The sequence below is a fragment of the Aethalodelphis obliquidens genome, unplaced genomic scaffold (assembly GCF_003676395.1).
Source record: "Aethalodelphis obliquidens isolate GAN/ISIS:26980383/991018 unplaced genomic scaffold, ASM367639v1 scaffold14, whole genome shotgun sequence".
NCBI classification, from domain to species: Eukaryota; Metazoa; Chordata; class Mammalia; order Artiodactyla; family Delphinidae; genus Aethalodelphis; species Aethalodelphis obliquidens.
The window spans coordinates 3,514,489-3,539,495 of NW_020837958.1; the positions used below are offsets into that span (position 1 = coordinate 3,514,489).

Genomic DNA, 25,007 nt, shown 5'->3' on the forward strand with positions numbered 1-25,007 from the left:
TCTCACGATCCTGTGGGTTAGGAATTTGGGCAGGGTTTGTCTGGTTCATTCTTCTGCCCTGTGTCGCATCAGTTGGGGTCACTCATTTGTCTGCTTTCAGCTGGTGGCTGGGCTGGGTTAGACAGGGCATCAGGATTTCAACTCATTGGTCTGGCACCTTCAATGTGGCCTCTCCTAGTAGTGTCTTATCATCCAGGTCTCTCTATATGGTCTCTGTCTCCAGTGGGACATCCTGAATTTCCTTGCAGCCTGGTGGTTGGCTTCCAAGAGTGAAAGTGGATGCTGTCAGTCCTGGAACTGGCACATTATCGCTTCTGCCATATTCTGTGGTCAGAGCAAGTCACAGGGTCAGCCCAGATTCAGGGAGAGAAAAATATGTTCTTATCTCTTGATGGGCAGAGCAGCAGGGTAGAAGGAATTGATGGAGACTGTCCTTGGAGAGAACCTATCACAGACAGGTAGACTAAGTTAGTTGTGGAGAATCCTAACTCTAGTAATGCACGGAGGTCACTAGCATATGTGTCTGCCATGTGGATGAGAAAGGGCTGGTATGAGGCTCTACATTGAAGACTCCCCTTTTTCTTTCCTCAGGTGTGTTGATGTCATATTTCATGTCTGACAAAGGGGTATGCACAGACATGACAGAGTATGTTCAGTTACATTCTTTGTTGACCGTGTTTTTTGAGATTTATGTTCTATCCTGGTTGCCATACAAAAGTAAATTCCTGTGGCATCTATCTCTGTTTCCTAATAGGTAATTTTTTTATTTGGATGGAGTTGGTAGGTTTGTAGGGTAAACACATAGTAGCTGAATTTCATCATATAGTCTTACTTGGCACTTTATCAAATTCAGAGTATTTATGGTCAAAGGTTTTGAAGTCCCCTTTTCTCGCAAAAACTATGTAAATAAGTTGCTGTAAAGGAAGGAATGAGAATTTTTTTCATTTTTCCTCAGCATTTTTTTTTTTCTGGCCGCACCGTGGGGCTTGTGGGATCTTAGATCCCCCACCAGGGATTGAACCCATGCCCTTGGCAGTGAAAGCGCAGGGTCCTAACCACTGGACTGCCAGGGAATTCCCCTCAGCATCATTCTTTAATTTCTTGACCTTTGAGGAACTGAACATTAAAAATAGAAAGCAAGCTGATATCCAGTTGATATGGTAAGACAGTGAAACATTGATTGAGGCCTAATACATGTGAGACTAGTACATGAAATAGGGGAGAGACCACATAGGAGAATTTATCTCAGGCATTAGGGAGTTTTCTGTTGTAATGAAGTATGTAGACTCTGGAGCCAGACTGCCTGGGTTTGGATTCTGAATCCAGCACCGACAGTGTGACTTGTTCTCTTAGGGCCTTATGTACCTGAGGATTGTAAATGAGTTACTTTATGTAAAGTGCTAAGAACAATGGGAATGAAAAGGACTATGAAAGTGTTAGTTATTATTATTTTAACCATTATCTCGAGATTTTATTATTTTTTTAAAGGTTACAGTGGTAAGATTTTTTTTTTTTTTATATGAAATGGTTTGGAGACCTTTGCAGTGGACAGTCTCATTTTGCCTAGAAGAATTTGTCTTTAATTAGTCTGATTGTTTATAGGACTTTGTGGCCTTAAATATTTTTTTCTCATTAGATTCTGTAATTCTTCATTATAGAATGAAGGTATTATTTTGGTACAAGCACTGGAATTATATAGTAGCAAGCACTTTTCATTTGGTAAGTCTTTTAATCCCTGTGGTAATCCTATCATATACATACTGTCTTTTACGATGATGAAACTGGAGTACAGGGAGGTTAAGTAACTGTTCCAAGAAACCTTCATGTACCAAGAAACCTTCATGTACCAAGAAAATGACAGAGCTGGGATTCAATTGCCAGTCTGATTTCAGGACCCATATATCACTATACTATACTATCTCTTATTTAGAAATTATGGATGAAAAAATTAAACAAACATTACTTAAAGTTTCTCTATCTTAAACTTCAGAGAAACTTTAGAGAAACTTTAGAGAAACTTAGAGAAACTTTAAAGAAAAACTTTAGAGAAACTTTAGAGAAACTTAAAGTTTCTCTATCTTAAACCACAATTAGCAGTTTGGTATATCCTAGGATATCCTTTAGTACTCTGCATACAGTAGATACACCACTCAGGTAATAGTTGAAGTTCTTATGCTTCCAGGTGTGTTTGCTTTCAGAGTTTGTTACCTGATAACAGTTCTAGATTTGTGATGCTTTGCCCCAAATTCCCTGCTCCCCTCCAAGTTCAGTCTACTCTAGGAGTCAGGCAAGAGCTATATAGAGGCAGGGATGGTTGCTGCTGTGGTGCTTACATTTTTGGACTCGGATCATATATGGTGTCATTTGAAGTGTCCTGAAATGCCCTGTAGAAAGTCCTATTAATGAAAACCGAGCTGCCAGTTGTAGAAAACCCTGTGTATTTCCACCCACATGGAGTTTCTAAAGAGTACTGGGCCACTTTTAGGCCTCTAATTAAAGGCCTGACATTTTGTAGTTAATTTTCCAGTTGTTGGGAGAACTCTACTTATGCAGGTGATCCTAGGTTTAGTATTTAAAGGTTTTTTTTTTTTTTTCTTTTAAAGAGTTAACCCTCAGGACTTCCCTGGCGGTCTATCAGTTAAGACTCCGTGCTTCTAGTGCAGGGGGAGCGGGTTTGATCCCTGGTTGGGGAACTAAGATCCCGCATGCCACGTAGTGCGGCCAAACAAAGAAAAAGCAAAAACAACAAAAAAAGAGTTAACCTTGGGTTGAATCCTGTATGTTATTTTGGGATATATGTTGGTATTACATGGCTGATTTGACTCTTAGACTTTGCCTACATGGGCATAGTGAAGTGAAGAGAGATGCAGTTACTCAAATAAATGAGATCATTGGACTGCATTTTAACAGTGCTTCCAGGCCTAATAACTTTCTGATTCATACCCCTGGAATGCTATTGGTAGGGAGGATTTGGGGTGTGAATTATTAGCCAGGTTTTCCAGATACAGCTCTAAGTTGTTGGTTCTGTTTTTTAATTCACTTTTTATGTAGAGGTAGCCCAAATCTCATTTAATTATTTTTGCTACACAAATGAGTGCGGTACTTTCCCTGAGTACTTTTTATTTTGTTGTCTGGTAACAGCCTTTGAAATGTTTCTTAGGAATCTGCTACTCTTGGAAATCGTGGCATCTCAGGTCTCAGAGGTTTTAATTGGCCATATTGTTTGGTGAGGGAAACCGTGGTGAACCCCAAAGGGGATTCAATAATAATGACAACAATAACAGCAGTGGTCTTAATGCTCCACCACACTTATTGGAGCCTCACAACAACTTGATGAGGCAGATATTGCAATTCCTATTTACAAAGGGGGCAGAAAAGTCTCAAAGAGGTTAAATAACTTGTCCAAAGTCATATTGCTTGAAGCTGGAGTGAAATTGCTAGCATAAGGTGATCAAATTGCAAGGAGAACCTGTAAGTCTGACTTTAGTTTCCACTGGGCTGTGCATAATCTCTAGGTGACTTTTATTAGTGCTCGTTAAATATAATTTTGTCCTAGAATTAAGCAGAGAAAACCTTCCAAGGTGGTTATCTTCCCATCTTTTTAGAGTGATCATCATATTATGGGGGGTGGTGGTTAGAAATGGGGTGGAATAACAAATAATATTTGTGTTATGTACATATCCCAGTCGTGCCCTTTTGGTTGTACGTGCACGAGGCTTTTGGTGATTGAGGATTGATTCCGGGGGCCTGTGAAATGGTATCACAAAGACTCTTCTTGGCACCCTTTGTCCCGATCTGGTTTAAGGGACAGATTGGGAAACTTGTTTCTTCCTCCTTTTTAAAAAGAGAAATGAAAAACACACTTGACTGGCACTTCCTCCTCAGCAACAGGCGTGCCTGACTGCAGTTTGATTTAGCTCCTTTTGTTCTTTATGGAGAACAAAGTGAAATTTCTTCTCAGGTGGCTGTAAGGAGTGTATCAGGAGAAGGCCCCTTATCCTTTTAAAGAAACAGCAAATATTTTTTCTTCAGACAAAAGAGAGACTGTGCAGTTGTTTTAGTTCCTTTGACTTCTTGCCATCAGTCAGACTTTCTCTTGTTTGAACTGTTGGTGTAGGTCTCTGGGAATTGGTAGACAAGCTCTTCAGTAATCCTGAGCTTTAGTTTTTGAATTTTCTTGATAACTGGTATTTGTAGCAGCTCTTCCCTCGTCTTTCTGATTCCTGTAGGAACTTCAGACTGCATCACAGTTTTCTGAATCATCCAATGTTTGTGACCTATATTTTCTTCCTCTTGAGTTACACGATGTCAGAAGGTCAGACTTTTTTTAGGAATTGGACTGCTGCTGTGTTCACCACATGTTATAAGATTATAAATGGTTTAAAAGTACTTTTAATGTTGCACTATAGGGCAAGGAACCCTCAAAACTCATTTCTGCTGAAATTCTCTATATTAGGTAAAAGAATGATTGGCTCTAAAAAAATTATAAGCTCAGTTAAGGTTTAAGGTGAATGGATGGGAACTGTATTTCAGATTTGTGGCAGTTTCACTTCCAGACTTTTGGTCTTTAAACCATGAGTTATCAGGGTCACCAAGGAGATTATTTCTTTCCAGTTAGTTCATCCTTAGTTTATGCAGGAGGTTGGCCTGCACTGTGTTGACATATTCATTGTGTACATAGTATTTATATTGTAGCTACTGGGGGATGAGAGCTGTACTACAAGGATACAGGCTAGAGTGTTCCTCAATCAATCCTTAGGGAACTTTGTGCTGTATGCGACTAGGAACTTGGAATTATGTTTTTCTGTAGAATCTTTCTCGCTTTTTAAATTTTAATATTCAGGGAGAAAACTCATTTCAGCATAGGCGATAAGTATTTTTCCTTCTGTATTTGGATGCATCTAGTTGTGTACTTTTTAGATTGCAGCCTTTCGTGAAGTGTAAAGAGCTGATTATTGTTTGACTTTTTACAATAAGCATTTATTACTTTTTAAATTAAAAAAATGAAAAGAACACTGCCTTTTCTGTTGATTGTCACCTATAATTCTGCCACCCAAAGAGAACCATGGTTAAAACTTTTTATATTTCTCTTCTGTCATTGTTTTTTTTTATGATTTTAAAAATTTTATTTATTTATTTTTGGCTGCATTGGGTCTTCGTTGCTGCGCGTGGGCTTTCTCTAGTTGCGGTGAGTGGGGGCTACTCTTCGTTGCGGTGTGTGGGCTTCTCATTGCGGTGGCTTCTCTTGTTGTGGAGCATGGGCTCTAGGTGCACGGGCTTCAGTAGTTGTGGCATGTGGGCTCAGTAGTTGTGGCATGTGGGCTCAGTAGTTGTGGCTCACGGGCTCTAGAGCGCAGACTCAGTAGTTGTGACACATGGGCTTGGTTGCTCCGCAGCATGTTGGATCTTCCCAAACCAGGGCTTGAACCCGTGTCCCCTGCATTGGCAGGTGGATTATTAATCACTGTGCCACTAGGGAAGTGCCTCTATCATTATTCGTAAAGATTAAAAAAAAATAAAATTTGGATCATACTGTATATATAATTTTCTGTTCTGCTTTTTTCACGTAACATGTATTTTTTCACATTATTAAATATTTTAAAAATAAATTTTGAATAGGTAATTTCAAAAATAAAAATGACATAAAACAAAAACACTGAGAAGTCTAGCTTCTGTCTTTGTCTCCATTTACCTTGTCCCTTCAGTTCCTAATAAGTACCATTAATTTCTCCTCTTTTTCAAAAGTTAGCCTTACTATATATGTTGTTTTGCTCCTTGCTTTTTCCTCCTCTGAACAATGTATCTTGGAGATCTCTTGCTGTTAGTACCCATAGAATTTTCCTTACGGTAGATTAGTCATTTAGTCCCCTTTAGAGACTTGGGTTGTGCCCAATTTTTGCTATTACAAACAATAAGAAGTAGTAATTAAAGGGAAAAAAATTAAGCATTTACTCTGCTTCAGTTATTAAGGGAAAGTTCTTTCCAGAAGAATGCCAGCTAATAAATGTAGAAATAATGATGGAATTGGAAAATCAACGTATTCCAGCCCCCAAATGAAATAATTTAAAAAGGAATCATCAGTGACTGCTAAATGATTAAGCAAAAGGTTGAAGAGGAACAGCATATTCACATGGTACCGAACGTTAGCCACAGATCAGTAGCTGTAAAGGGGGAAATATACCTTTATAAAGAGAGCTCTGGCTGTTACAGACTCAACCAAGTGATCATGTTTTGCCAGATGATCATGTAATTTACCAGGTCTCACTAAATGGAACAGTCTGAGAATATGATGTGCTGCATTATGAGATGAGGTACATAGGCAGCATCACCTGAGAAGCATTTTTGCCCAAGCCTCTTAACCTAAATCTAGTCAGTGTTTACAGGAAGTATTAGGGATAGAGATGCAAGTTAAATGGCACTGTGAGGAAATAATCAGACAAAACTAGGATGTAACTGTCAACTGCAAGTCAACAAGTCAACTCTCCTGGTCTTTTTAAAAAGCTTGTGTTGTAAACAACCAAACAAGCATAAACAGAACCAACCAAAATAAAACTTGGAGGCCATTCTAGAGTAAAAGAGTAAAAGAGTAAAAGAGTAAAAGAGACTAAAGAGACATAACATCCAAATTCGTTGCTTGAACCTTGATTGGGTTCTGGATTTTTTTTTTTTTTTTTTTTTTGCGGTACACAGGCCTCTACCGTTGTGGCCTCTCCCGTTGTGGAGCACAGGCTCTGGACGCGCAGGCTCGGCGGCCATGGCTCACGGGCCCAGCTGCTCCACGGCATGTGGGATCTTCCCGGACCGAGGCACGAACCCGTTTCCCCTGCATCGGCAGGCGGACTCTCAACCACTGCGCCACCAGGGAAGCCCTGGATTTTTTTTTAAGACACTTTTTGGTGTATTTGGTGTATTAAAGGCACAAATGATAATGCGTGTGATAATGGTATTGTGGTTATGAAGTTACATGTCTTCATTCTTAGATGCACAGTGAGGTATATAGGATTAGAATATCTCAATGCCTGCTGAAATGGTTCGCAGGAAAATTAAAACAACCCTTATATATCTCTATCCATAGAGATAAATGAGGCAAATTTGACAATATATTAGCAATTCTTGAGTCTAAGTGGTGAGTAGTTGGTATTTATTCTACTGTTTTCAACTTTTCTGTATATTTGAATTTTTTCAAAATATAGTTGAAGAAACAGTGTTGCAATGAATGAGGTTTATATACGTATTCTTTTCAAATGTCATTTCATTGGGCTGCATATTCCATTGTTTGGAGGGACCACAGTTCTTTAATTGTTGCACATGTGTATATTTTGCTGCTATTTGACATTTTAGTAGAATTTGTGTTTATTTTGTGACAGTTTTATACAGTTAAGGCTTGCAGTGGATGAGAAAAAGGAATTGAAATTTTTTCTTCTCTTTCCTCTGTCCTCTATTCTGGAACTTGAGTGGGGAAGAGAAAAAGAGAATGAGAAAGGTACCTCTAAGTGATTCTGTGCACTTGCTTTTAGGTAGGAGATAGAATTGAAGCTGCTGCATAAGAACCATACCTTAAGTAATAGCCTTTTAAAATCGGTTACGTGTCCTTTAGTTTGGAGGCTGCCCAAGTGATAAGGAGGACTACTAGCAACTAGGGAAGCAGCTTGGCACAGAGCGGGGAGTGCAGATTTTTTTTTTTTTTTGGCTGTGCTGTGTGCCATGCAGGATTTTAATTCCCGGACCAGGGGTTGACCCTGTGACCCCTGCATTGGAAGCACGGAGTCCTAACCACTGGACTGCCAGGGAAGTCCCCAGAGTGCAGATATTGTGTTGTGATTTGTTTTGTTTTTGACAGGGTTTTAGACCTTTTGGTTAGTAAAAGAGTTTTTACTGCCTGATAAAAAGAATAACTCCTTTAGACAATGGTCTCTTCTTTAGATATAAGGCTGAGCTATGGAGGATATGGGAGGAATTTAAGGATGAAATATTCTTGGAAGAAAAGTTCTGGGAGAAGGGTGTTTTCTGAGAAGATGTCGTTAAATATGAAAAGAATAGTACTTTCCTCTTTGAGCTAGAATCATATTTGCAGTGGGAACCTTCTCTGACTGCAGAATAGATGTTCTTTGACATTAATGTCTATACCTTAGATTTCCATGAAGGCAACTTACAAGGACCTGAATGGCCTCATTTTAGCTGCTTCAGCGTGTAGAGCTATTGCTCGCTCCTCCTCTTCCCGGGCCTGGTGTGACAGTGGCTACTGAGGACCATGAAGGTTGTTCCAGAGAAGAATGCTGTCCGGATACTCTGGGGGCGAGAACGGGGCACTCGGACCTTTGGAGCTCAGCGACTTCTGCAGGAGCTGGTGGAAGATAAAACCCGGTGGATGAAATGGGAGGGCAAGGTGAGAAAAATGGGTGTTTTTCACATAGGAGTTGTAGGGGTGACAGTAGAATGGGGCCTTAGAATGGGTTAATGACATAGAGTTGGGGTATAATTTATTTTGTGTAGGAGAATTGATATATCTAACTTGGTTTTTTGTGGGGGGAGGTTTTAATAAATTTGGAAGCATAATGGGCTAGAAATATCATTTTTCTTTAGAGCTAGATATTTTTCCTGAAGGTAATTTAGATTTATCTCTCTCAATTTGTAGCTTGATCATTGTCTCCAGTTTTTAAGCTTACACTGTAAATACTAGTCTAGAATGGTTTGGTGCTTTTGAGATAGAGTGAGCCATAGTTTATAAATAATGTATTTTAACTTTTGTTTGTTTATTTCTCAGAGAGTAGAACTGCCGGATAGTCCACGCTCTACCTTTTTATTGGCCTTCAGCCCAGACAGGTACCACCAAGTCCTTACCTAAACTTTACCTGAGACTTGTGACAGCATTGCTTTCTGTGTATTTGGCCTAGCTTGATCTTCCAAGACAAATCCCTAAAGGCTCTTTTTTTTTTTTTTTAATTTATTTATTTATTTTTGTCTGTGTTGGGTCTTCTTTGCTGCGCGCGGACTTTCTCTAGTTGTGGCGAGCGGGGGCTACTCTTGGTTACGGTGCGCAGGCTTCTCATTGAGGTGGCTTCTCTCGTTGCAGAACACGGGCTCTAGGCGCGCGGGCTTCAGTAGTTATGGCTCGTGGGCTCTAGAGTGCAGACTCAGTAGTTGTGGCACATGGGCTTAGTTGCTCCGTGGCATGTGGGATCTTCCTGGACCAGGGCTTGAACCCGTGTCCCCTGCATTGGCAGGCGAATTCTTAACCACTGCGCCACCAGGGAAGCCCCCTAAAGGCTCTTTGAAGCACTGAATGAACAGAGCTTTGCCAGTGTTATCAGAAAGGGAAAGAAAGTAGATGAGCAGTGCTAACCATAAAAATAATGGGAATAAGCAAAGGAATCTATGAACGTCGAGGATCAGAACTTGGAAAGTTTCTCAGTAAGAATCCTTTGCCTGTGTGATATAGGCCACCAATAGTGTGATAGTTTTCCCTGCTGGAAAGAATATTCTCTGAAGAGGTTATGTGTCTTCTGGGGACAGAATGGAGAAGCCGAAAGCTTTTAAAGATGAGAATGTTTCTGTTGTTTGTAATGCCCAAGTCGTAGTATTTATCATGTTGGGATGGGGAATAAGTATCAATTTTCATTTTTGTCCAAAGCTGATAAAGTTTGTTACCCTCCCACATGCTTCACATTTACTTCCTCCTCTTTGATTCCCTAGGACTCTCTTGGCCTCCACCCATGTAAACCATAATATCTATATCACGGAGGTGAAGACAGGCAAGTGTGTTCACTCTCTGATTGGACACCGCCGCACTCCATGGTGTGTCACTTTTCATCCCACCATCTCAGGCCTTATTGCTTCTGGCTGCCTAGATGGGGAGGTTAGGATTTGGGATTTACACGTAAGTGTTTCCTTTTCTTTGGTATTCTAAATGCAGAGACTTGTTTACCCTTGGGTTCTTAACTCTGGAGGAGAGACTAGCCAGGTTCTTAGGACTATATCTGAGTACTTCCTCAGTAATCATTGCCTACTTACTGATAGGGAGTCTAGCCGACAGCCCTCCGTTCTAAGATGACACCCTATTTAACTGTCTGCCCATTGTGACATAGTACAGGACACTCTAAGACGTCTTCAGGATGGATTTCTCTTGTTTTAGATCAAGGATTGTACTGTATTCTGATGATGATCATCAAAGTAACGTGCTCCTTGTCCTGGTGACTGGCTAATGGGTTGTTGTGCACCATGTCATGCACCAAGCTTGAGTTTTCACAGGCTACAGAAACAGGAGCTGTGCGGGTGCTCATTGCTTATGGATTGTAAATGACAAAACTGAGCTGACAGTAATGTTTTTCTGATAAAGTTGTGACACTGCCAGATCACTGGTTTTGTACGTCGTTTTCAGAGGACATACTTAAAGTAGGCCCTACAAGTAGTCGTTGTATGTTAAATGGACCCTTTTTTTTTTTTTTTTTTGAAATTGACATCTCAGTCTGCTGGCAGCTTGTAACCTAAGAATGTCTGGGATTTGTTCATTCATAGGGTGGCAGTGAAAGCTGGTTCACAGATAGCAACAATGCCATTGCCTCCCTGGCTTTCCACCCTACGGCTCAGCTCCTGCTGATTGCTACTGCCAATGAGATCCACTTCTGGGATTGGAGTCGACGGGAGCCCTTTGCTGTGGTGAAGACAGCTAGTGAGATGGAACGGGTCCGGTGAGTGCTCTGCCCACCAGCAATGTCTGGCGTAGGATTAACATGGCAGAGAGCATTCACCCGTGCTTTCACCTCAGGAGACAGATTATTATCTCCGTATTATCCCTGCTCAGGGCAGGGTGTTATCCCTATGGCTCTTCCTGCTTTTTAAGCATCTGGCTAATCAGCTAGGAAGCAGTTCATATTGTTCATTTCAGCTGTTCCATATTGGCCTCATCTTCTGGTCTCTGTAGACTATGGCTGTTAGAATCTTTTTTAGGTTCAAAGCTATCTGGTTTGGTATAAAGCTTTTTTTTTTTTTTAATAATCCTGAAAGGTATTCAGGTGGTGGGTAGCTTGGTGGCTAAGTTGCTCATCCCTGGTTTTCTGGAAATGGAAAGTGGAGGTGTAGATATGTATCCAATCTGCTAGTAGATATTTACATATTTAGCTTTCAAAATCAGCGCACATAGTGCCTGAATTATAGTTGATGCATTGTTTTCCTTTGGTCCTCTTGGTATCGCAGTTGGATATTAGCTAATTTTCTAGCCTCAGCTATGTCACTTGATGCTGAGACTGTTCCTTGTCACCAGCACTCATGCTTCTTGCCAGTGTAGCTGCTGTGTGAGGGGAGATCTGAACCTGTGGCAGAGTATGGGAGCATTCTCTGCTTTACTATTATGATGGGCTCTTAGACATGAGCAGCTGTGTGCTTAACGTAGCTAGCTGCTTCCTGGGATGGAAGCCCGGATGTTTTTTGAAATTATTTTTGCGATACGTATTACCTTATTCTGGCAAGTGTGAGGATGTAAGAAGAAGTATTGAGCTTTATTACTTTAATCTGTTTGAAAGTTTTGGAAGTCTGTAGCATTAAGTGGATACCTCGGTGATCCCACAATTGTCAGTAATGATTTCCAGACGTTTTCTCACAGGTTTCCTCTTCTTGGTTAACATAATTTCTCTCTCTGTGTCTCTGTCCCTTTCTTCTGTGCTTTCAGTCTGGTGAGATTTGATCCTCTTGGACACTACTTACTCACAGCAATTGTTAACCCCTCTAATCAGCAGGTAAGTTAGTCAGCAGTTTCAACTCTGTCTAAACTGTGGGTTATTTTCTCAACTAGTGCTCTAATTCTGATTATATTGGACTTCAGTTTTCAATGTCCAGGTGTTTCTTTCCAGTCAAGATTCAAAACTAGCTTCAGACTGTACTCAAAGTTATAGCCATATCGTGACAGGGGAGTCCATTCTGAAACCCCTGAGTGATCGTCCCAGTAGAAGTAACCAGGCCGTGTTGGATAACTTGTCATTCATGTGCCTCTGGCTGGTTGACATTTTGCTTCCCCTTACTGCCTCCATGTCATGGAAATGCCTTTTGTAACAGAGTTGGTTTGCCAGCTGTACTCGTTCAGAAGTGTTGCTAATTGGAAGTGAATAATTTAATACCATATGATGATTCTGAATCTGGAACCAGTTAGTTCTTCAAGGATGGAGTACTTCAGTACTTCAAGGATGGAGTTGTTGCCTCTCTAGAAAGGTTTTCCTTGGATGATTATCAGTAGTTTTTCTTGATTTACCAGCAAGTTCTACCTAACTACCTGGCTCTGCCCCCGCCCCACCTTGGTCCACGTTGCAGGGTGATGACGAACCAGAGATCCCCATAGACGGAACAGAATTATCGCATTACCGTCAGCGTGCCCTCCTGCAGTCACAGCCAGTGCGCCGGACGCCTCTCCTCCACAATTTCCTGCACATGCTGTCCTCCCGCTCCTCTGGCATCCAGGTGGGAGAGCAAAGCACAGTGCAAGATTCTGCCACCCCCTCACCCCCACCGCCTCCCCCTCAGCCCTCCACGGAGCGTCCCAGGACTTCCGCTTACATCCGGCTCCGACAGCGGGTCAGTTACCCCACAGCCGAGTGCTGCCAGCACCTTGGGATCCTGTGCCTTTGCAGCCGCTGCTCTGGCACTCGAGTTCCTTCCCTCTTGCCACACCAGGACAGTGTACCCCCTGCTCCTGCCAGGGCTACTACCCCTTCCTTTTCTTTTGTACAGACCGAGCCCTTCCATCCCCCGGAGCAGGCCTCATCAGCGCAGCAGGACCAGGGCCTCCTGAACCGGCCGTCTGCCTTCAGTACAGTCCAGAGCAGCACTGCCGGCAACACGCTCCGCAACCTCAGTCTGGGTCCCACCCGTCGCTCTTTGGGAGGCCCTCTGTCTAGCCACCCTTCTAGGTATCACCGAGAAATCGCTCCTGGGCTGACAGGATCTGAGTGGACCCGGACAGTGCTCAGTCTGAACTCCCGCTCTGAGGCGGAATCCATGCCCCCGCCCAGGACCAGTGCCTCTTCGGTGAGTTTGCTGTCTGTGCTGAGACAGCAGGAAGGTGGCTCTCAAGCATCTGTGTACACTTCAGCCACAGAAGGGAGGGGTTTTCCAGCTTCAGGGTTGGCAGCTGAGTCAGATGGAGGGAATGGCTCCAGCCAAAACAACTCGGGCAGCATTCGCCATGAGCTTCAATGTGACCTGAGACGCTTCTTTTTGGAGTATGACCGGCTTCAGGAGCTGGACCAGAGCCTGAGTGGGGAAGCGCCCCAGGCCCAACAGGCCCAGGAAATGCTCAACAATAACATTGAATCTGAGAGGCCAGGCCCCTCCCACCAGCCCACCCCACACAGCAGCGAGAACAACTCCAACCTGTCCCGCGGCCACCTGAACCGCTGCCGCGCTTGCCACAATCTCCTGACCTTCAACAACGATACCCTGCGCTGGGAAAGAAGTGCACCTAACTACTCCTCTGGTGAAGCCAGCTCCTCCTGGCAGGTCCCCAGTACCTTTGAGGGCATGCCCTCGAGTGGCAGCCAGTTGCCACCTCTCGAGCGGACTGAGGGCCAAACGCCGAGCTCCAGCAGGCTGGAGTTGAGCAGCTCTGCTAGCCCACAGGAGGAGAGGACTGTGGGGGTGGCCTTCAACCAGGAGACAGGCCACTGGGAACGAATTTACACCCAGTCCAGCAGATCTGGAACTGTGTCGCAGGAGGCCTTACATCAGGATATGGCTGAGGAAAGCTCCGAGGAAGATTCACTCAGGAGGTGAGCAGATGCTTTCCTGTCTTCTCCTGTATCCCTTACTTTCCTCCTGATATCTCTTCCTTCAGTCCTGTGGGTGTTGTGGCTGGATCTGGAGTGTCTGGGATCCATGCATCATGCATCTGGTTCTGATTTCCCTAGCTTCCATTGCATCTTCTTGGAAAATCTTGCTGTGGTGGCGGAAAGAGGATAAGGCCTGGCAGTATGAGTCAGGTGACTCGGCTTGCTCCTTTTCTGGCTAAGCTCATGTGACGTTAGCCTTGGAGGAGAGTTGTAGATGAGGTTAGAGAGGCATGAGGAGGTAAAACCGTTGACTTCCTCTGCTCTGCTTTTTTGGCCTTCTCCAAGGATTGTATGTGCAGGACTGGTTATTGTGAAACAACAAAATGTCCCAGAGAGACTAGGAAAAAGTAGTAAAAGAGAACCCTGCTTAGGGCAGATTAGTGTATTGGGTCTTTGATTGTGTTGCTTTGGACAAATTCTGAAACCATATCTTTTGGAACACTGCAACTTGACAAAAGGAAAAGAAAATAGTACGTATATATGTCAAGAAAAAGTTTTTTTGTTTTTTAGCGATATATATTTTTTGGACAGCAAGTTAGTTGCTTAGTTAAGATTCTTTGAGTAGATCTTCCAGATGGACATTCACCTCGAGGTGGAGAAGAAGAAATTCATAGAAGGAAGGCCTCTCCATACTTGGATTGGCATCCCAGGCAACTCTTTCATGGAAGAAACAGAGTGGGTGTAGTTGATCGCCCACCACATGTTCCGTGTATGGCTGTGTGCGCATCTATCTTGATTTATTAGGGACTTCTTTCTGTAATTCTGTAAAGGTCAAATCTAGCATAATCACCAACTCCCAGAATATGCTTGTTGGATCCAAACAGCATATTGCTGTGCATTACATCCTCTGTTGAAGCATCTGAAGTTTCTCTGACATAAGCTTCTAGCAAGGGTGGGAATATGGATTGTGCACATAATGTACTTGTTATTTTGGGAGAATGCTTTAGAGAGTTACCCAGTTAATAAGTATTTGTTGAATTATATATTTTTTCTAGCACTGTGCTAGGCACTGTCAGGAGTACAAAAGCAGTATAATACCTGGTCTTTGCCCACTGGCAGTATACAGTGTTGTTGTAGAGGCAAGACTTATTTACATGTAATTACATAAAAAATGTAAATGAGCCGAATGCTTCATTGTATGGTACTGAGATTAAATGTAGTCTAATTTCAGAGAAAGGGAAGGATCATCAAAGAAGGCTTTACAAGAATAAGTCTTGAAAGATGGGTAGGATTTGGAAAGGGAAAGACCTTTTTATTTTGAGGATATAGCACATGCTAAGGGAGGAAAGGGCATGATGAATTCAGGATAAGAAGTTACTTAAGGGCAGCTAGTAACGTGAACACAGGGAGACTTGGTCAGATATGAAAGATAGATGAGGTAGCTGAGATTGTTACTCTGCCCGTTTGATTGAGGCCAGTTCTGGATTAACATCTAAATTGCCAGCTTTGGAATACTTTGCCTTGCATAATGACCCATATCAGGAGCCTGAGACTCTGTTCTTCCTTTTTGTCAAGAGAGGTGAGACAGTAGCAAGCATAGTGCCTGACATATAGTAGGCATTCAAAAAGTTTATTAAAGGTAGCCATAAAGGACTGTCTACAGTTATTGCTCTAAAAGCCTACCAGTGCCTGTTTCACTAGCATCAGTGGGTTTGTGGTCAGCCTCTGTCCGTTCTGTTCTAGCTGGACGTCTTCATGTATTGCTGTTCTGAGAAATACCTGAGTTGTTTATTTTTTTTTATTTTTTATTTTTGCGGTACGCGGGCCTCTCACTGTTGTGGCCTCTCCTGTTGCGGAGCACAGGCTCCGGACGCGTAGCCTCAGCGGCCATGGCTCACGGGTCCAGCAGCTCCACGGCATGTGGGATCTTCCCGGACCGGGGCACGAACCCGTATCCCCTGCATCGGCAGGCGGACTCTCAACCACTGCGCCACCAGGGAAGCCCTACCTGAGTTGTTTAAAACAAACTCTGTTGTTTGATAATAATTAGAGATACCAATTACTGAGAGCCTACTACTCTGTTCTAGCTTTGCATTAATTATTTCTAATTTTCACAGTAACTCTGTGCAAGGCAGGTATGAAATTTCCCATCTTCCAGTTGAGGAAAGAGTGGCTCAGAGAAGTCAAGTTTCTTGTTAAAGGTCACACAGTAGGTTGCTGAGTGGGGATTTGAACTCCAGTGTGCATGACTAAAGATTTTTTTAGGCTGCCCTCCATGGTGTGTGTGTTTTTTTTAAAATTAATTAATTAATTAATTAATTTATGGCTGCGTTGGGTCTTTGTTGCTGCATGTGGGCTTTCTCTAGTTGAGGCAAGCAGGGGCTACTCTTCGTTGCGGTGCGCGGGCTTCTCATTATGGTGGCTTCTCTTGTTGCAGAGCATGGACTCTAGGTCCGTGGGCTTCAGTAATTGTGGCATGCGGGCTCAGTAGTTGTGGTGCACGGGCTTAGTTGCTCTGTGGCATGTGGGATCTTCCTGGACAGGGCTTGAACCTGTGTCCCCTGCATTGGCAGGTGGATTCTTTTTTTTTTTTGCAGTACACGGGCCTCTCACTGTTGTGGCCTCTCCCGTTGCGGAGCACCGGACGCGCAGGCTCAGCGGCCATGGCTCATGGGCCCAGCTGCTCCGCGGCATGTGGGATCTTCCCGGACCAGGGCACAAACCCGTGTCCCCTGCATTGGCAGGCGGACTCTCAACCACTGGGCCACCAGGGAAGCCCCTGGCAGGTGGATTCTTAACCACTGCGCCACCAGGGAAGTCCCCATGGTGTATTTCTTAAAGTGATAATCTCATTTTTAGGTGAACCATTTTTATGTTTTTCTTTTCTTTTAACTTTTTGTTATGGAAATCTTCAAACATAAAAATGAAAAGAAAAGTAGTATAAATGAACTCCCATATACCTATCACCTGGCTTCAGAAATTTTCAACACTCGTCTGTATCCCTTACCCACTCCCAGCCACCCAGACATCATATAATTTTGTCTGAAAATACTCCAGTATGTTTCTCTAGAGCAATTCTGTCTAATAAAATGTTCTGTATCTGTGCCATATAGTATAGTAGCTACCAGCCGCATGTGGCTATTGAGCATTTGAAATGTGGCTAGTATGATCTGAGAAACTACATTTAAATTTTAACTAATTTAAATGTAGATAGCCACGTGTGACTAATATATTAATAGTCACTTCTTAATAAAGTGGGCCATTTAAAACCCAGAAACTGTTAAGGATGTATCAGAATTTTTTTTAGGCGAAAAGTTGTATGTGTTTGTGGTTTAAATAAAAAAGTTCAAGCATTTAGAAATGTTATGTTGTAGAAAATGAAGTCCCTTGTCATCTTGCTGTAAACAATTTTATATATATATATATATACACACACACACACGCGCTTTTTAAATTTTAAAATATACAAATGCACAGTTCTCATTGTAAAATAGTATATTAATCCAGTGGTTACATTATTTATGGAGTTGCTTTTCAAATGAGCTTGAATGAGGTGTACCACGAGGGTTTACAGCCTATCAAAAATGAGGTATCTTGTAAAACATTCTAAGTGCACACCCATTAAAGAAGGGCCACCACTTCCTCATAAACTGAGGGGCTTCATTCTGGTATAAATCACTAATATATACTTGTGTTAATCGGCATCTTCTACCACCTTCTGAAGGTCCAGTGTTCTCTGGCTGATGAGCGGCCTTGCTTGGATTTCCCCAGCAGATGTCACTGTTGGGCTAGGCTGGCAGGGAAGAGGTGTCCTTACTGTGTGTGTGCGCGTCTACTTGAAGGGAGGGCGTTTATTCTTCAGCCATGTAGTAGGAGATGGACTAAGGAGGCATGTTTTGATCCTTGGTGTTGCTGATATAATCTATAGTGTTTTCAGATAGTGAGAATATGAAGCAAAAGTGTGTATTTCAGTGTAGCTCTATGTTGCTGAACAGTGATGCACGGTTTATCTCCTTTTGCCTCTGGGCAGTGGAAGGTGACTGTCTCTATATAGTCTGACTCCAGGTTACAGTTTATAACTTGGATGGCAGACCCTTTGCTTCACCATGAGAAGCTTCTTTTGGGGTCTGATAGCCCAGGACTTAGCAGGAGAAGATGAGGGTGTTGGGGCTTCTTGCAACAGGGTCCCTGTGGCCTTGAAAGGCTGGTATTAGGGAAAAAAAGAAAATTATTTAAATGTCGTCTTGAAACTGGAGAAAACCTAGAGTTTATTTAGTCCAGTGCCTGTCTGTCTGTCTGTCTCTGTCTCTTTCTAATTGATGAGAAAACTTAGATGCAGAGAGGGGAAGTGACCCCAGGGAAGCCCGGAAGTGACTTTAAAGAGGTGCTTGTAGCAAAGATGGGAGTCAAACTTCTGGGTCCTAAAGAGGGTGCTCTTTCGTCCTCTTCATTTGAAATTAGTGCTTTCACACATCAGTTTTCTCTGTCAAAACTTCTAGGGGCTTCCCTGGTGGCGCCGTGGTTGAAAGTCCGCCTGCCGATGCAGGGGACACGGGTTCGTGCTCTGGTCCGGGAAGATCTGACATGCCGTGGAGCAGCTGGGCCTGTGAACCATGGCCACTGAGCCTGCGCGTCCGGAGCCTGTGCTCCGCAATGGGAGAGGCCACAACAGTGAGAGGCCCGCATACCACAAAAAAAAGAAAAAAAAAAAAAAGTAAGGGAAGCGTGGGGGAAGATAAACCCAGGCCTTAAAGGAGCGTGGCTCTTGTTATAACCCTGGGAATTGGGCTGGTGAAATAATTACTCTGATTGATCGATTCATTCATTCATAAGGTTGACAAATATTTACTAAGTACCTACTGTGTACCATATACTATTTAAGTACCAGCAAGAAGTCTCTTATTCTAATGAGAGAAAGAAAATAAACACATAAATAAAATATCTAGTATGCCAGATGATGTTAAATTCTATGAAGAAAAATATTTGAAAATGTAGGTGTTTCTGGGGTGGAAGTTTGTAGTGTTAAATAGGGTCATCAGAGGAAGTCTGGTAAGGTGACATTGGAGCAGACACCTCTTCCTTCCTTCAAGCAAGTAAGGGAGTAAACTCTGTATACATTGGGGGCAAGGGCATTCTAGGCAGAGAAGGGCAAATGCAAAATCCCTGAAACGCTTGGCTGGAGCACAGTGAAGGATGGAGTGATAGAAGATGAAGTTAGAGAGGTAATGGGGACCAGATTATGCAGGCCTTCTAAGATATTTAAGGGATTTTACATCTTACTCTGAGTGATTTGGGAAGCCTTGGGAAGTGGAGTAGCATGATCTTATATTTTAAAAGGATCATGTGGCTGCTGATTGACAATAGACTGAAGAGGCTCTGCTAAATAGGGTAAATTAAAGTTAGGCCAGCATCACACACTTTTAGATTAATTTGTGTCTTGATTCTGTGGTGAAAACCAGAAGGCGGGAGTCAATGATTGTGTCAGAATTAGAAGGCCCTTAAATGTTTGGATGAAGAGTTGCCAAATAAATAAAGAAATAAAGCCTCTTGGCAGGCGTATTATCTGCAACAAAGCCACCCCCATCCCCCAAGCATGACAGCATGTTATTGAAACTGTGAGGAAGGGAGAGCGTGAAAAATTTGTAGTCACCAAGGTATCATAAATGGAATTTTGAGATGCCTGTTTTGTCTGCTTACAAAACAAATACAAAGTCATTTGTAAAAATTCAAACATAGAAATGTGTGATTTATCTATCTATAGTGAATGTCCTCTGCAGTGCTAACCACTGTTTAGCAATTTGTGTGTTAACTTAAGAATTTTTTCTCTGCAAATGAAAGCACTTTTTTTTATTTATAAAAATGGGATCATACTAAATCTACTCTTCCACCGTTTACATATTTCACTTAATATGTCATGGACATTTTTCCATGTTGATGTGTATAGATCTGCTACATTCTTTTTAACAATGGCATTGTATTCCACAGTTGGATGCACCATAATTAAACAAGTTCTCTGTTGACAGAATCTGTATTGTTTCTGGTTTTTGCATGCAGAAACAATGCTGTAGCATCTTTGTGTACTTGTGCAGGTGTCTCTAGAGGAGGATGAATTTTCAGAACTACAATTGCTGGGGCTGAAGAGTGTGAACATTGTTAATGGTAAAAATTAATTGTATTCATTATTACTAATTTAAAACGTATAAAATGATATTTTCTATTTTAGTGAGCATAATTTTATAGATATTCATAATTTCATAGATTAGGACTCCTAATCCTGTGTTTTTTCCCCTCCCATAAGGTCTTACGTTTCTTAGTTGTAAATCCTACCACCGGGTTTTTCAGGAATCTGATCCTCAAGGCTGAGAAGGACTTCTAACATATGCCACCTGGAGGTGTTCATGTACTTTTCTTCTCCAGTAGCCTTGTATGAGGGAGACTTGGTTCCATCTTTGACACTCACTTACTGACTTTGGGCCACCTAGTCTTCCTGGCCTTGTTAAATGATTGAGAGAGTCCAGATATTTCTTGCCCCATCATAAGGCAGTAACATTTAGATATTTAAGTTATTTGTTTTCGGGGATAGTTAGAAAACCCACTTCTCTCTTTGGCAATATGAGGGTGAGGGTAGAGTAGAAGAGAGGGTACCTGGTAATCTTTTTCCCCTTCTCTGCTCATCTGCCCAGCTAAGTCACTCTGTATTTGAGCCTCTGAATTCTGAGTGTGATCCCTGGTTGTATCCTCTGTTTCAGTGACTAGGACTTTTTCTGTGAAGGGCAAGTTTGTAAACATTTTAGGCTTTGTGTAGGCCATATGGTCTCTGTTGCAAATACTGAACTTTGCCATTGTAGCACAAAAGTAGCCATAGACAATAGGTAAGTGAATAAGTATGGCTGTGTGCCAATAAACTTTACTTACGGACACAAATGTGATTTTTATATAATTTTCACGTGTCGTGAAATATTCTTCTTTTGATGTTTTTCAGCTATTTAAAAATATAAAAACCATTCTTAGCACATGGGCTATACAAAAACAGGCAGTAGGCCAGATTTGGCCTACAGACCATGGTTTGCCAATCCCTGCTTTATGTGAATATGACTTGGAATGGAAGAGAGTTGGGTGCTATAGTAATAAAAGGCATTATGATAAGGAGGGCCCTGGAAGAGGTAGGGAGGGGACCCCTGCACTTGTCTCTCCCTGTACTTTGGACTAGATGTCCTGAGTATTGGCTCTTGTAAGATTCTTTGACGGTTAAGAGCAGGCTTAAGTGCATGAAGAGTTTCTTGTTTCCTCTGCTTTCTGCCCTGAAGCAAGGTTTTCTAACCTTGCTATATATCTGTCTTGGGAATTGTTTGCAAGTGAGGAGGCTTGCCCTGGTGTTAGGGAGGGTGTGAGCCTCCAGGTCCTCCAGGCTGTATGCTTGATAGGCAGCCCTTCCCCCACTGCAGGTCAAATTAACACCTGTTGGGCAGATCTAAATTATCCCCCATCATCCCTCTGTCTGGGGCTGAATGGTGTAGAGCAGGCTGTGTGCTTTGTATACACACTGAGAACTTGAAAATATGTAATCACTTCTGTCAGCTCAGAGTGTTGGAGTGCCACAGGGACTTCAGTGGGATCTATGTGTACTGCAAATATATTTGGAGCAATTTCCCATGTACTCATTTTCCCCCCTTCAGATCCCCTTCTCTACTGTAATCTGTTCAGAGTAGTGCTCTAAAGGATGTGTTGGAGGTTTTGCTAAGACATTAACACCAGGTGTACGGGGTTCTGTTTGCATAATATATTTTGCTTTTTGTAATCGGTCCCAGCCCATTAGAGCTGTGCAGGTAGCTTCTCCTCCTCCTCTAGGATTTCTTATACATTTATGGGGAGGAGGAGGATCCAGTACATCATCTGCTCCTTCTTGGAAGCACTCCTGACAATGTGTTCACATGAGCAAATTTGGCTTTAGCAGGTGGGCCTGTTATATTAGCCCAGAGATTGCAAAATAACCTTCAGGTACATTTGTTTGGCCCTCACGATGTCACTAAAAATTTCAATTTTTTCTACATAAATCCAGATTTCTGGATTCTCTTGAAAAAAAAATTAGATCTGGCTTACATTCCCACATAATAACAATCAGCAGGAGTTGAGTAGTTGTTGCCCCTTTAGTCAAGGTGTGGACCTTCTTTGTGCCTTAGTCTGCACTGGGCTGACTTCATCCATTTACGTTTCCTGCTTAATTCCAATTTTGTGTTGGTTACCACTGCTTTCATTAGCTCAAGAAGGTCTTCTTAAGTTCCCTACCCCTTGTCTCCACCAGGGGGAGGCACTGGACATGGCAGTACTCTCTCCTCTACCCCACCCATCCTGCCTAATTCACACATAAAGGGCTCCCCTGCTGGCAGTAGGCTGACATGCTCACAGCCCCCTCACCTGAAAAGCTGCCTGACTTTTTAATAGCAACATTTAATAAACTCCTCCTTTGTTTCCAAAGAGGGAAGGTGGGGGTGCCAAGATTATTTGCTGGCTGGGGCACCATTTAGTGAGCAGACCTCTGTCATGTCAGGTTATGCAGTATGAAAGTAACCTTCCTTTCATGATGAACTATGTGAAATCTTGGACAAGAATGTCTGCACCTCTCCCTGTGAGCAGAGTGCCTTGGACAGAGGGATGGGTTTCCATGAGAAGGCCGATTGATTTGGATGTCACCTGCCAGAAAATTAAAATCAAGTTAGAGCAAGAGTAGAAACTTGTAATAATAAAGGAATCAAAGGCTGAAAGTATGACCTTGTCATAGAAGGAGAATTGCAGCTTGTTAACATTGTGCTCTTTTCCTTTGCTGCATCAGAGAGTATGAGTTTGAATCTTTTTGCCTCTTTTCCTTTTTCCTCCCCTACACATGTTCATGTACGTTTCTCAATTTTCCTCTATCTCCCTGCTGTCTCCTTGGATCACTTCACCTCAGCGAGGTGGCTTTTATCTTTTGCTTTCTTTGTTCTGGTGGCAAATGTAACCTATTTTGGGGGTCTTTTTTCTTACTGTGATTAAAAAAACATAAATTTACCCTCTTAAATTTTAAATGTACAGTGTTGTTAAGTCTATGCACATAGTTGTATAGCAGATCTCTAGAACTTTTTCTCCCTGCAAGAGTGAAATGCTCATTGAACAATTCTCATTTCCCCGTCCCGCCATCCCCTGGCAACCATGATTCAGTTTTCTTTTTCTGTGAATTTGATTGCTTTAGATCCTCATATAAGTGCAATCATGCAGTATTTGTCTTTTGGTGATTGGCTTATTTCACTTAGCGTAATGTCCTCAAGGTTCATCCATGTTGTAGCACATGACAGGATTTTCTCCTTTTTAAATGCTGAATAATATTCAGTTGTGTGTATGTACCACATTTTTTTAATCCATTCATCTGTGGATGGACCTTTAAGTTGCTTCCACATCCTGGCTACGTGAATAATTCTGTAATGAACATGGGTGTTCAAATATCTCTTTAAGATTCTGTTTTCAATTCCCTTGGATATATACTAAGAAGTAGTATGGCTGGGTCATACAGTAGTTATATTTTTAATTTTTTGAGGAACTTTTATGCTGCTTGTCATAGCAGCTGCACCACTTTACAGTTCTACCAACAGTGCACAAGGGTTCCAATTTCTCCACATCCTTGCCAACATTGTTATTTTCTGTTTGGGTTTTTTTTTGTTTTTGGAGATTGGCATCTTAGCATGCATGAGATAATATGTCATTGTGGTTTATTTGCATTTCCCTGATGATAAGTGATGTTGAGCATCTTTACATATGTTTGTTGGCCATTTTCATATATTCTTTGGATAACTGTCTATTCAAGTCCTTTGCCCATGTTTTAATTGGGTTTTTGGTTGTTGTTATTATTAAATTGTAGGAGTTCTTTATATATTCTGGCTATTAACCCCTTATCTGATAAATAGCTTACAAACATTTTGTCCTATTCTGTAGATTGCCTTTTTATTCTGTTGTTTCCTTTGCTTAAGTTTTAAAAGTTTGATGCAGTCCCAGTTGTCTATTTTTGCTTTTGTTACCCGTGGGATTTTTTTGTGTGTAGTATCTAAGAAATCATTACCTATTCCAATGTTATAAAACTTTTCCCCCATATTTTCTTCTGTGAGTTTTATAGTTTCAGGTCATATGTTTAGATTTTTAATCCATTTTGAGTTAATTTTTATCTGTGGCATAAGATAATGGACAATCTTCATTATTTTGCATGTGAATAGCCAGTTTTCCCAGTACTATTTGTTGGGAAGACTGTCCTGCCTTCATTGTGTAGTCTTGGCACCCTTGTCAAATATCATTTGCCCATACACACAAGGGTTTATATCTGGGCTCTCTATTCTGTTCCATTGGTCTATTGTTTGTCCTTATGCCAGTACCATACTGTTTTAATTGCTATAGCTTTGTAATATGTTTTGAAACCAGGGCAGGTTAGGCCTCCAGCTTGGTTCCTCTTTCACAAGATTGTTTGGCTATCCAGAACTCTTTTTGAGATTCTGTATGAATTTTGGGATATTTTTTTCCTCTTTCTGCCAAAAAAAAAAAAAAAAAGGAAATAAAGGAAAAAAATACCATTGGGATTTTGATGGGGATTACATTGAATCTGTAGATTGCTTTGGGTATTATGGACATTTTAACAATGTTAAGTCTTCCAATCCATGAACATGGGATGTCTTTCTTTTTATTTGTGTCGTTAATTTTTTTCAGCAGTGTTTTATAGTTTTCAGTGTACAAACCTTCCACCTCTTTGGTTAAATTTATTCCTAAGTATTTTATTCTTTTTGACACTGTTGTAAGTAGGATTGTTTTCTTAATTTTCTTTTTAGCAGATGTAACCCTTTTAAAACTAAGACAAGAAAGAACTCTTCTTTTTTTTTTTTTTTTTAAACTTTAGTGTTTTCCCAGAAGTCTAGCACTCTTTCTTTTCTGCATGCTTTTCTGATTCCTTTTTATGCTTGTCTCTTTTGAGTTCTCAAAATTGAGGCAGAAACTGGACTGGTCATTTTCTGTTAGCTCCTTGAAGGCAAAGGACCATTGCTGTAATGGTCATCCTAACAGAGTTACTGAATTTTTTTTAAAAAATTTAATTTAATTTTAAAAATTTATTTATTTTATTTATTTTTGGCTGTGTTGGGTCTTTGTTGCTGTGCGCGGGCTTTCTCTAGTTGTGGCGAGTGGGAGCTACTCTTTGTTGCGGTGCGTGGACTTCTCATTGCAGTGGCTTCTCTTGCTGCCGAG

The 25,007-nt window shown here is 41.8% G+C and overlaps 1 protein-coding gene across 16 annotated transcripts in view; it reads left to right on the plus strand.

Annotated features, from left to right (window-relative positions):
* The window catches only part of AMBRA1 (autophagy and beclin 1 regulator 1), a 175,740-nt gene that overhangs the window by 21,515 nt on the left and 129,218 nt on the right, over positions 1 to 25,007 (plus strand). For 10 of the 16 annotated variants that reach the window (XM_027114839.1, XM_027114851.1, XM_027114841.1 and 7 more), the window contains 6 exons: positions 8,133 to 8,386; positions 8,765 to 8,823; positions 9,694 to 9,877; positions 10,516 to 10,688; positions 11,666 to 11,732; positions 12,301 to 13,754. In XM_027114839.1, coding sequence (XP_026970640.1) covers positions 8,252 to 8,386; positions 8,765 to 8,823; positions 9,694 to 9,877; positions 10,516 to 10,688; positions 11,666 to 11,732; positions 12,301 to 13,754 — 2,072 coding nt within the window. In that variant the 5' untranslated portion in view covers positions 8,133 to 8,251. The remainder of the gene's footprint in view (positions 1 to 8,132; positions 8,387 to 8,764; positions 8,824 to 9,693; positions 9,878 to 10,515; positions 10,689 to 11,665; positions 11,733 to 12,300; positions 13,755 to 25,007) is intronic. The other 6 variants (XM_027114845.1, XM_027114846.1, XM_027114848.1 and 3 more) reach the window with 2 other exon arrangements.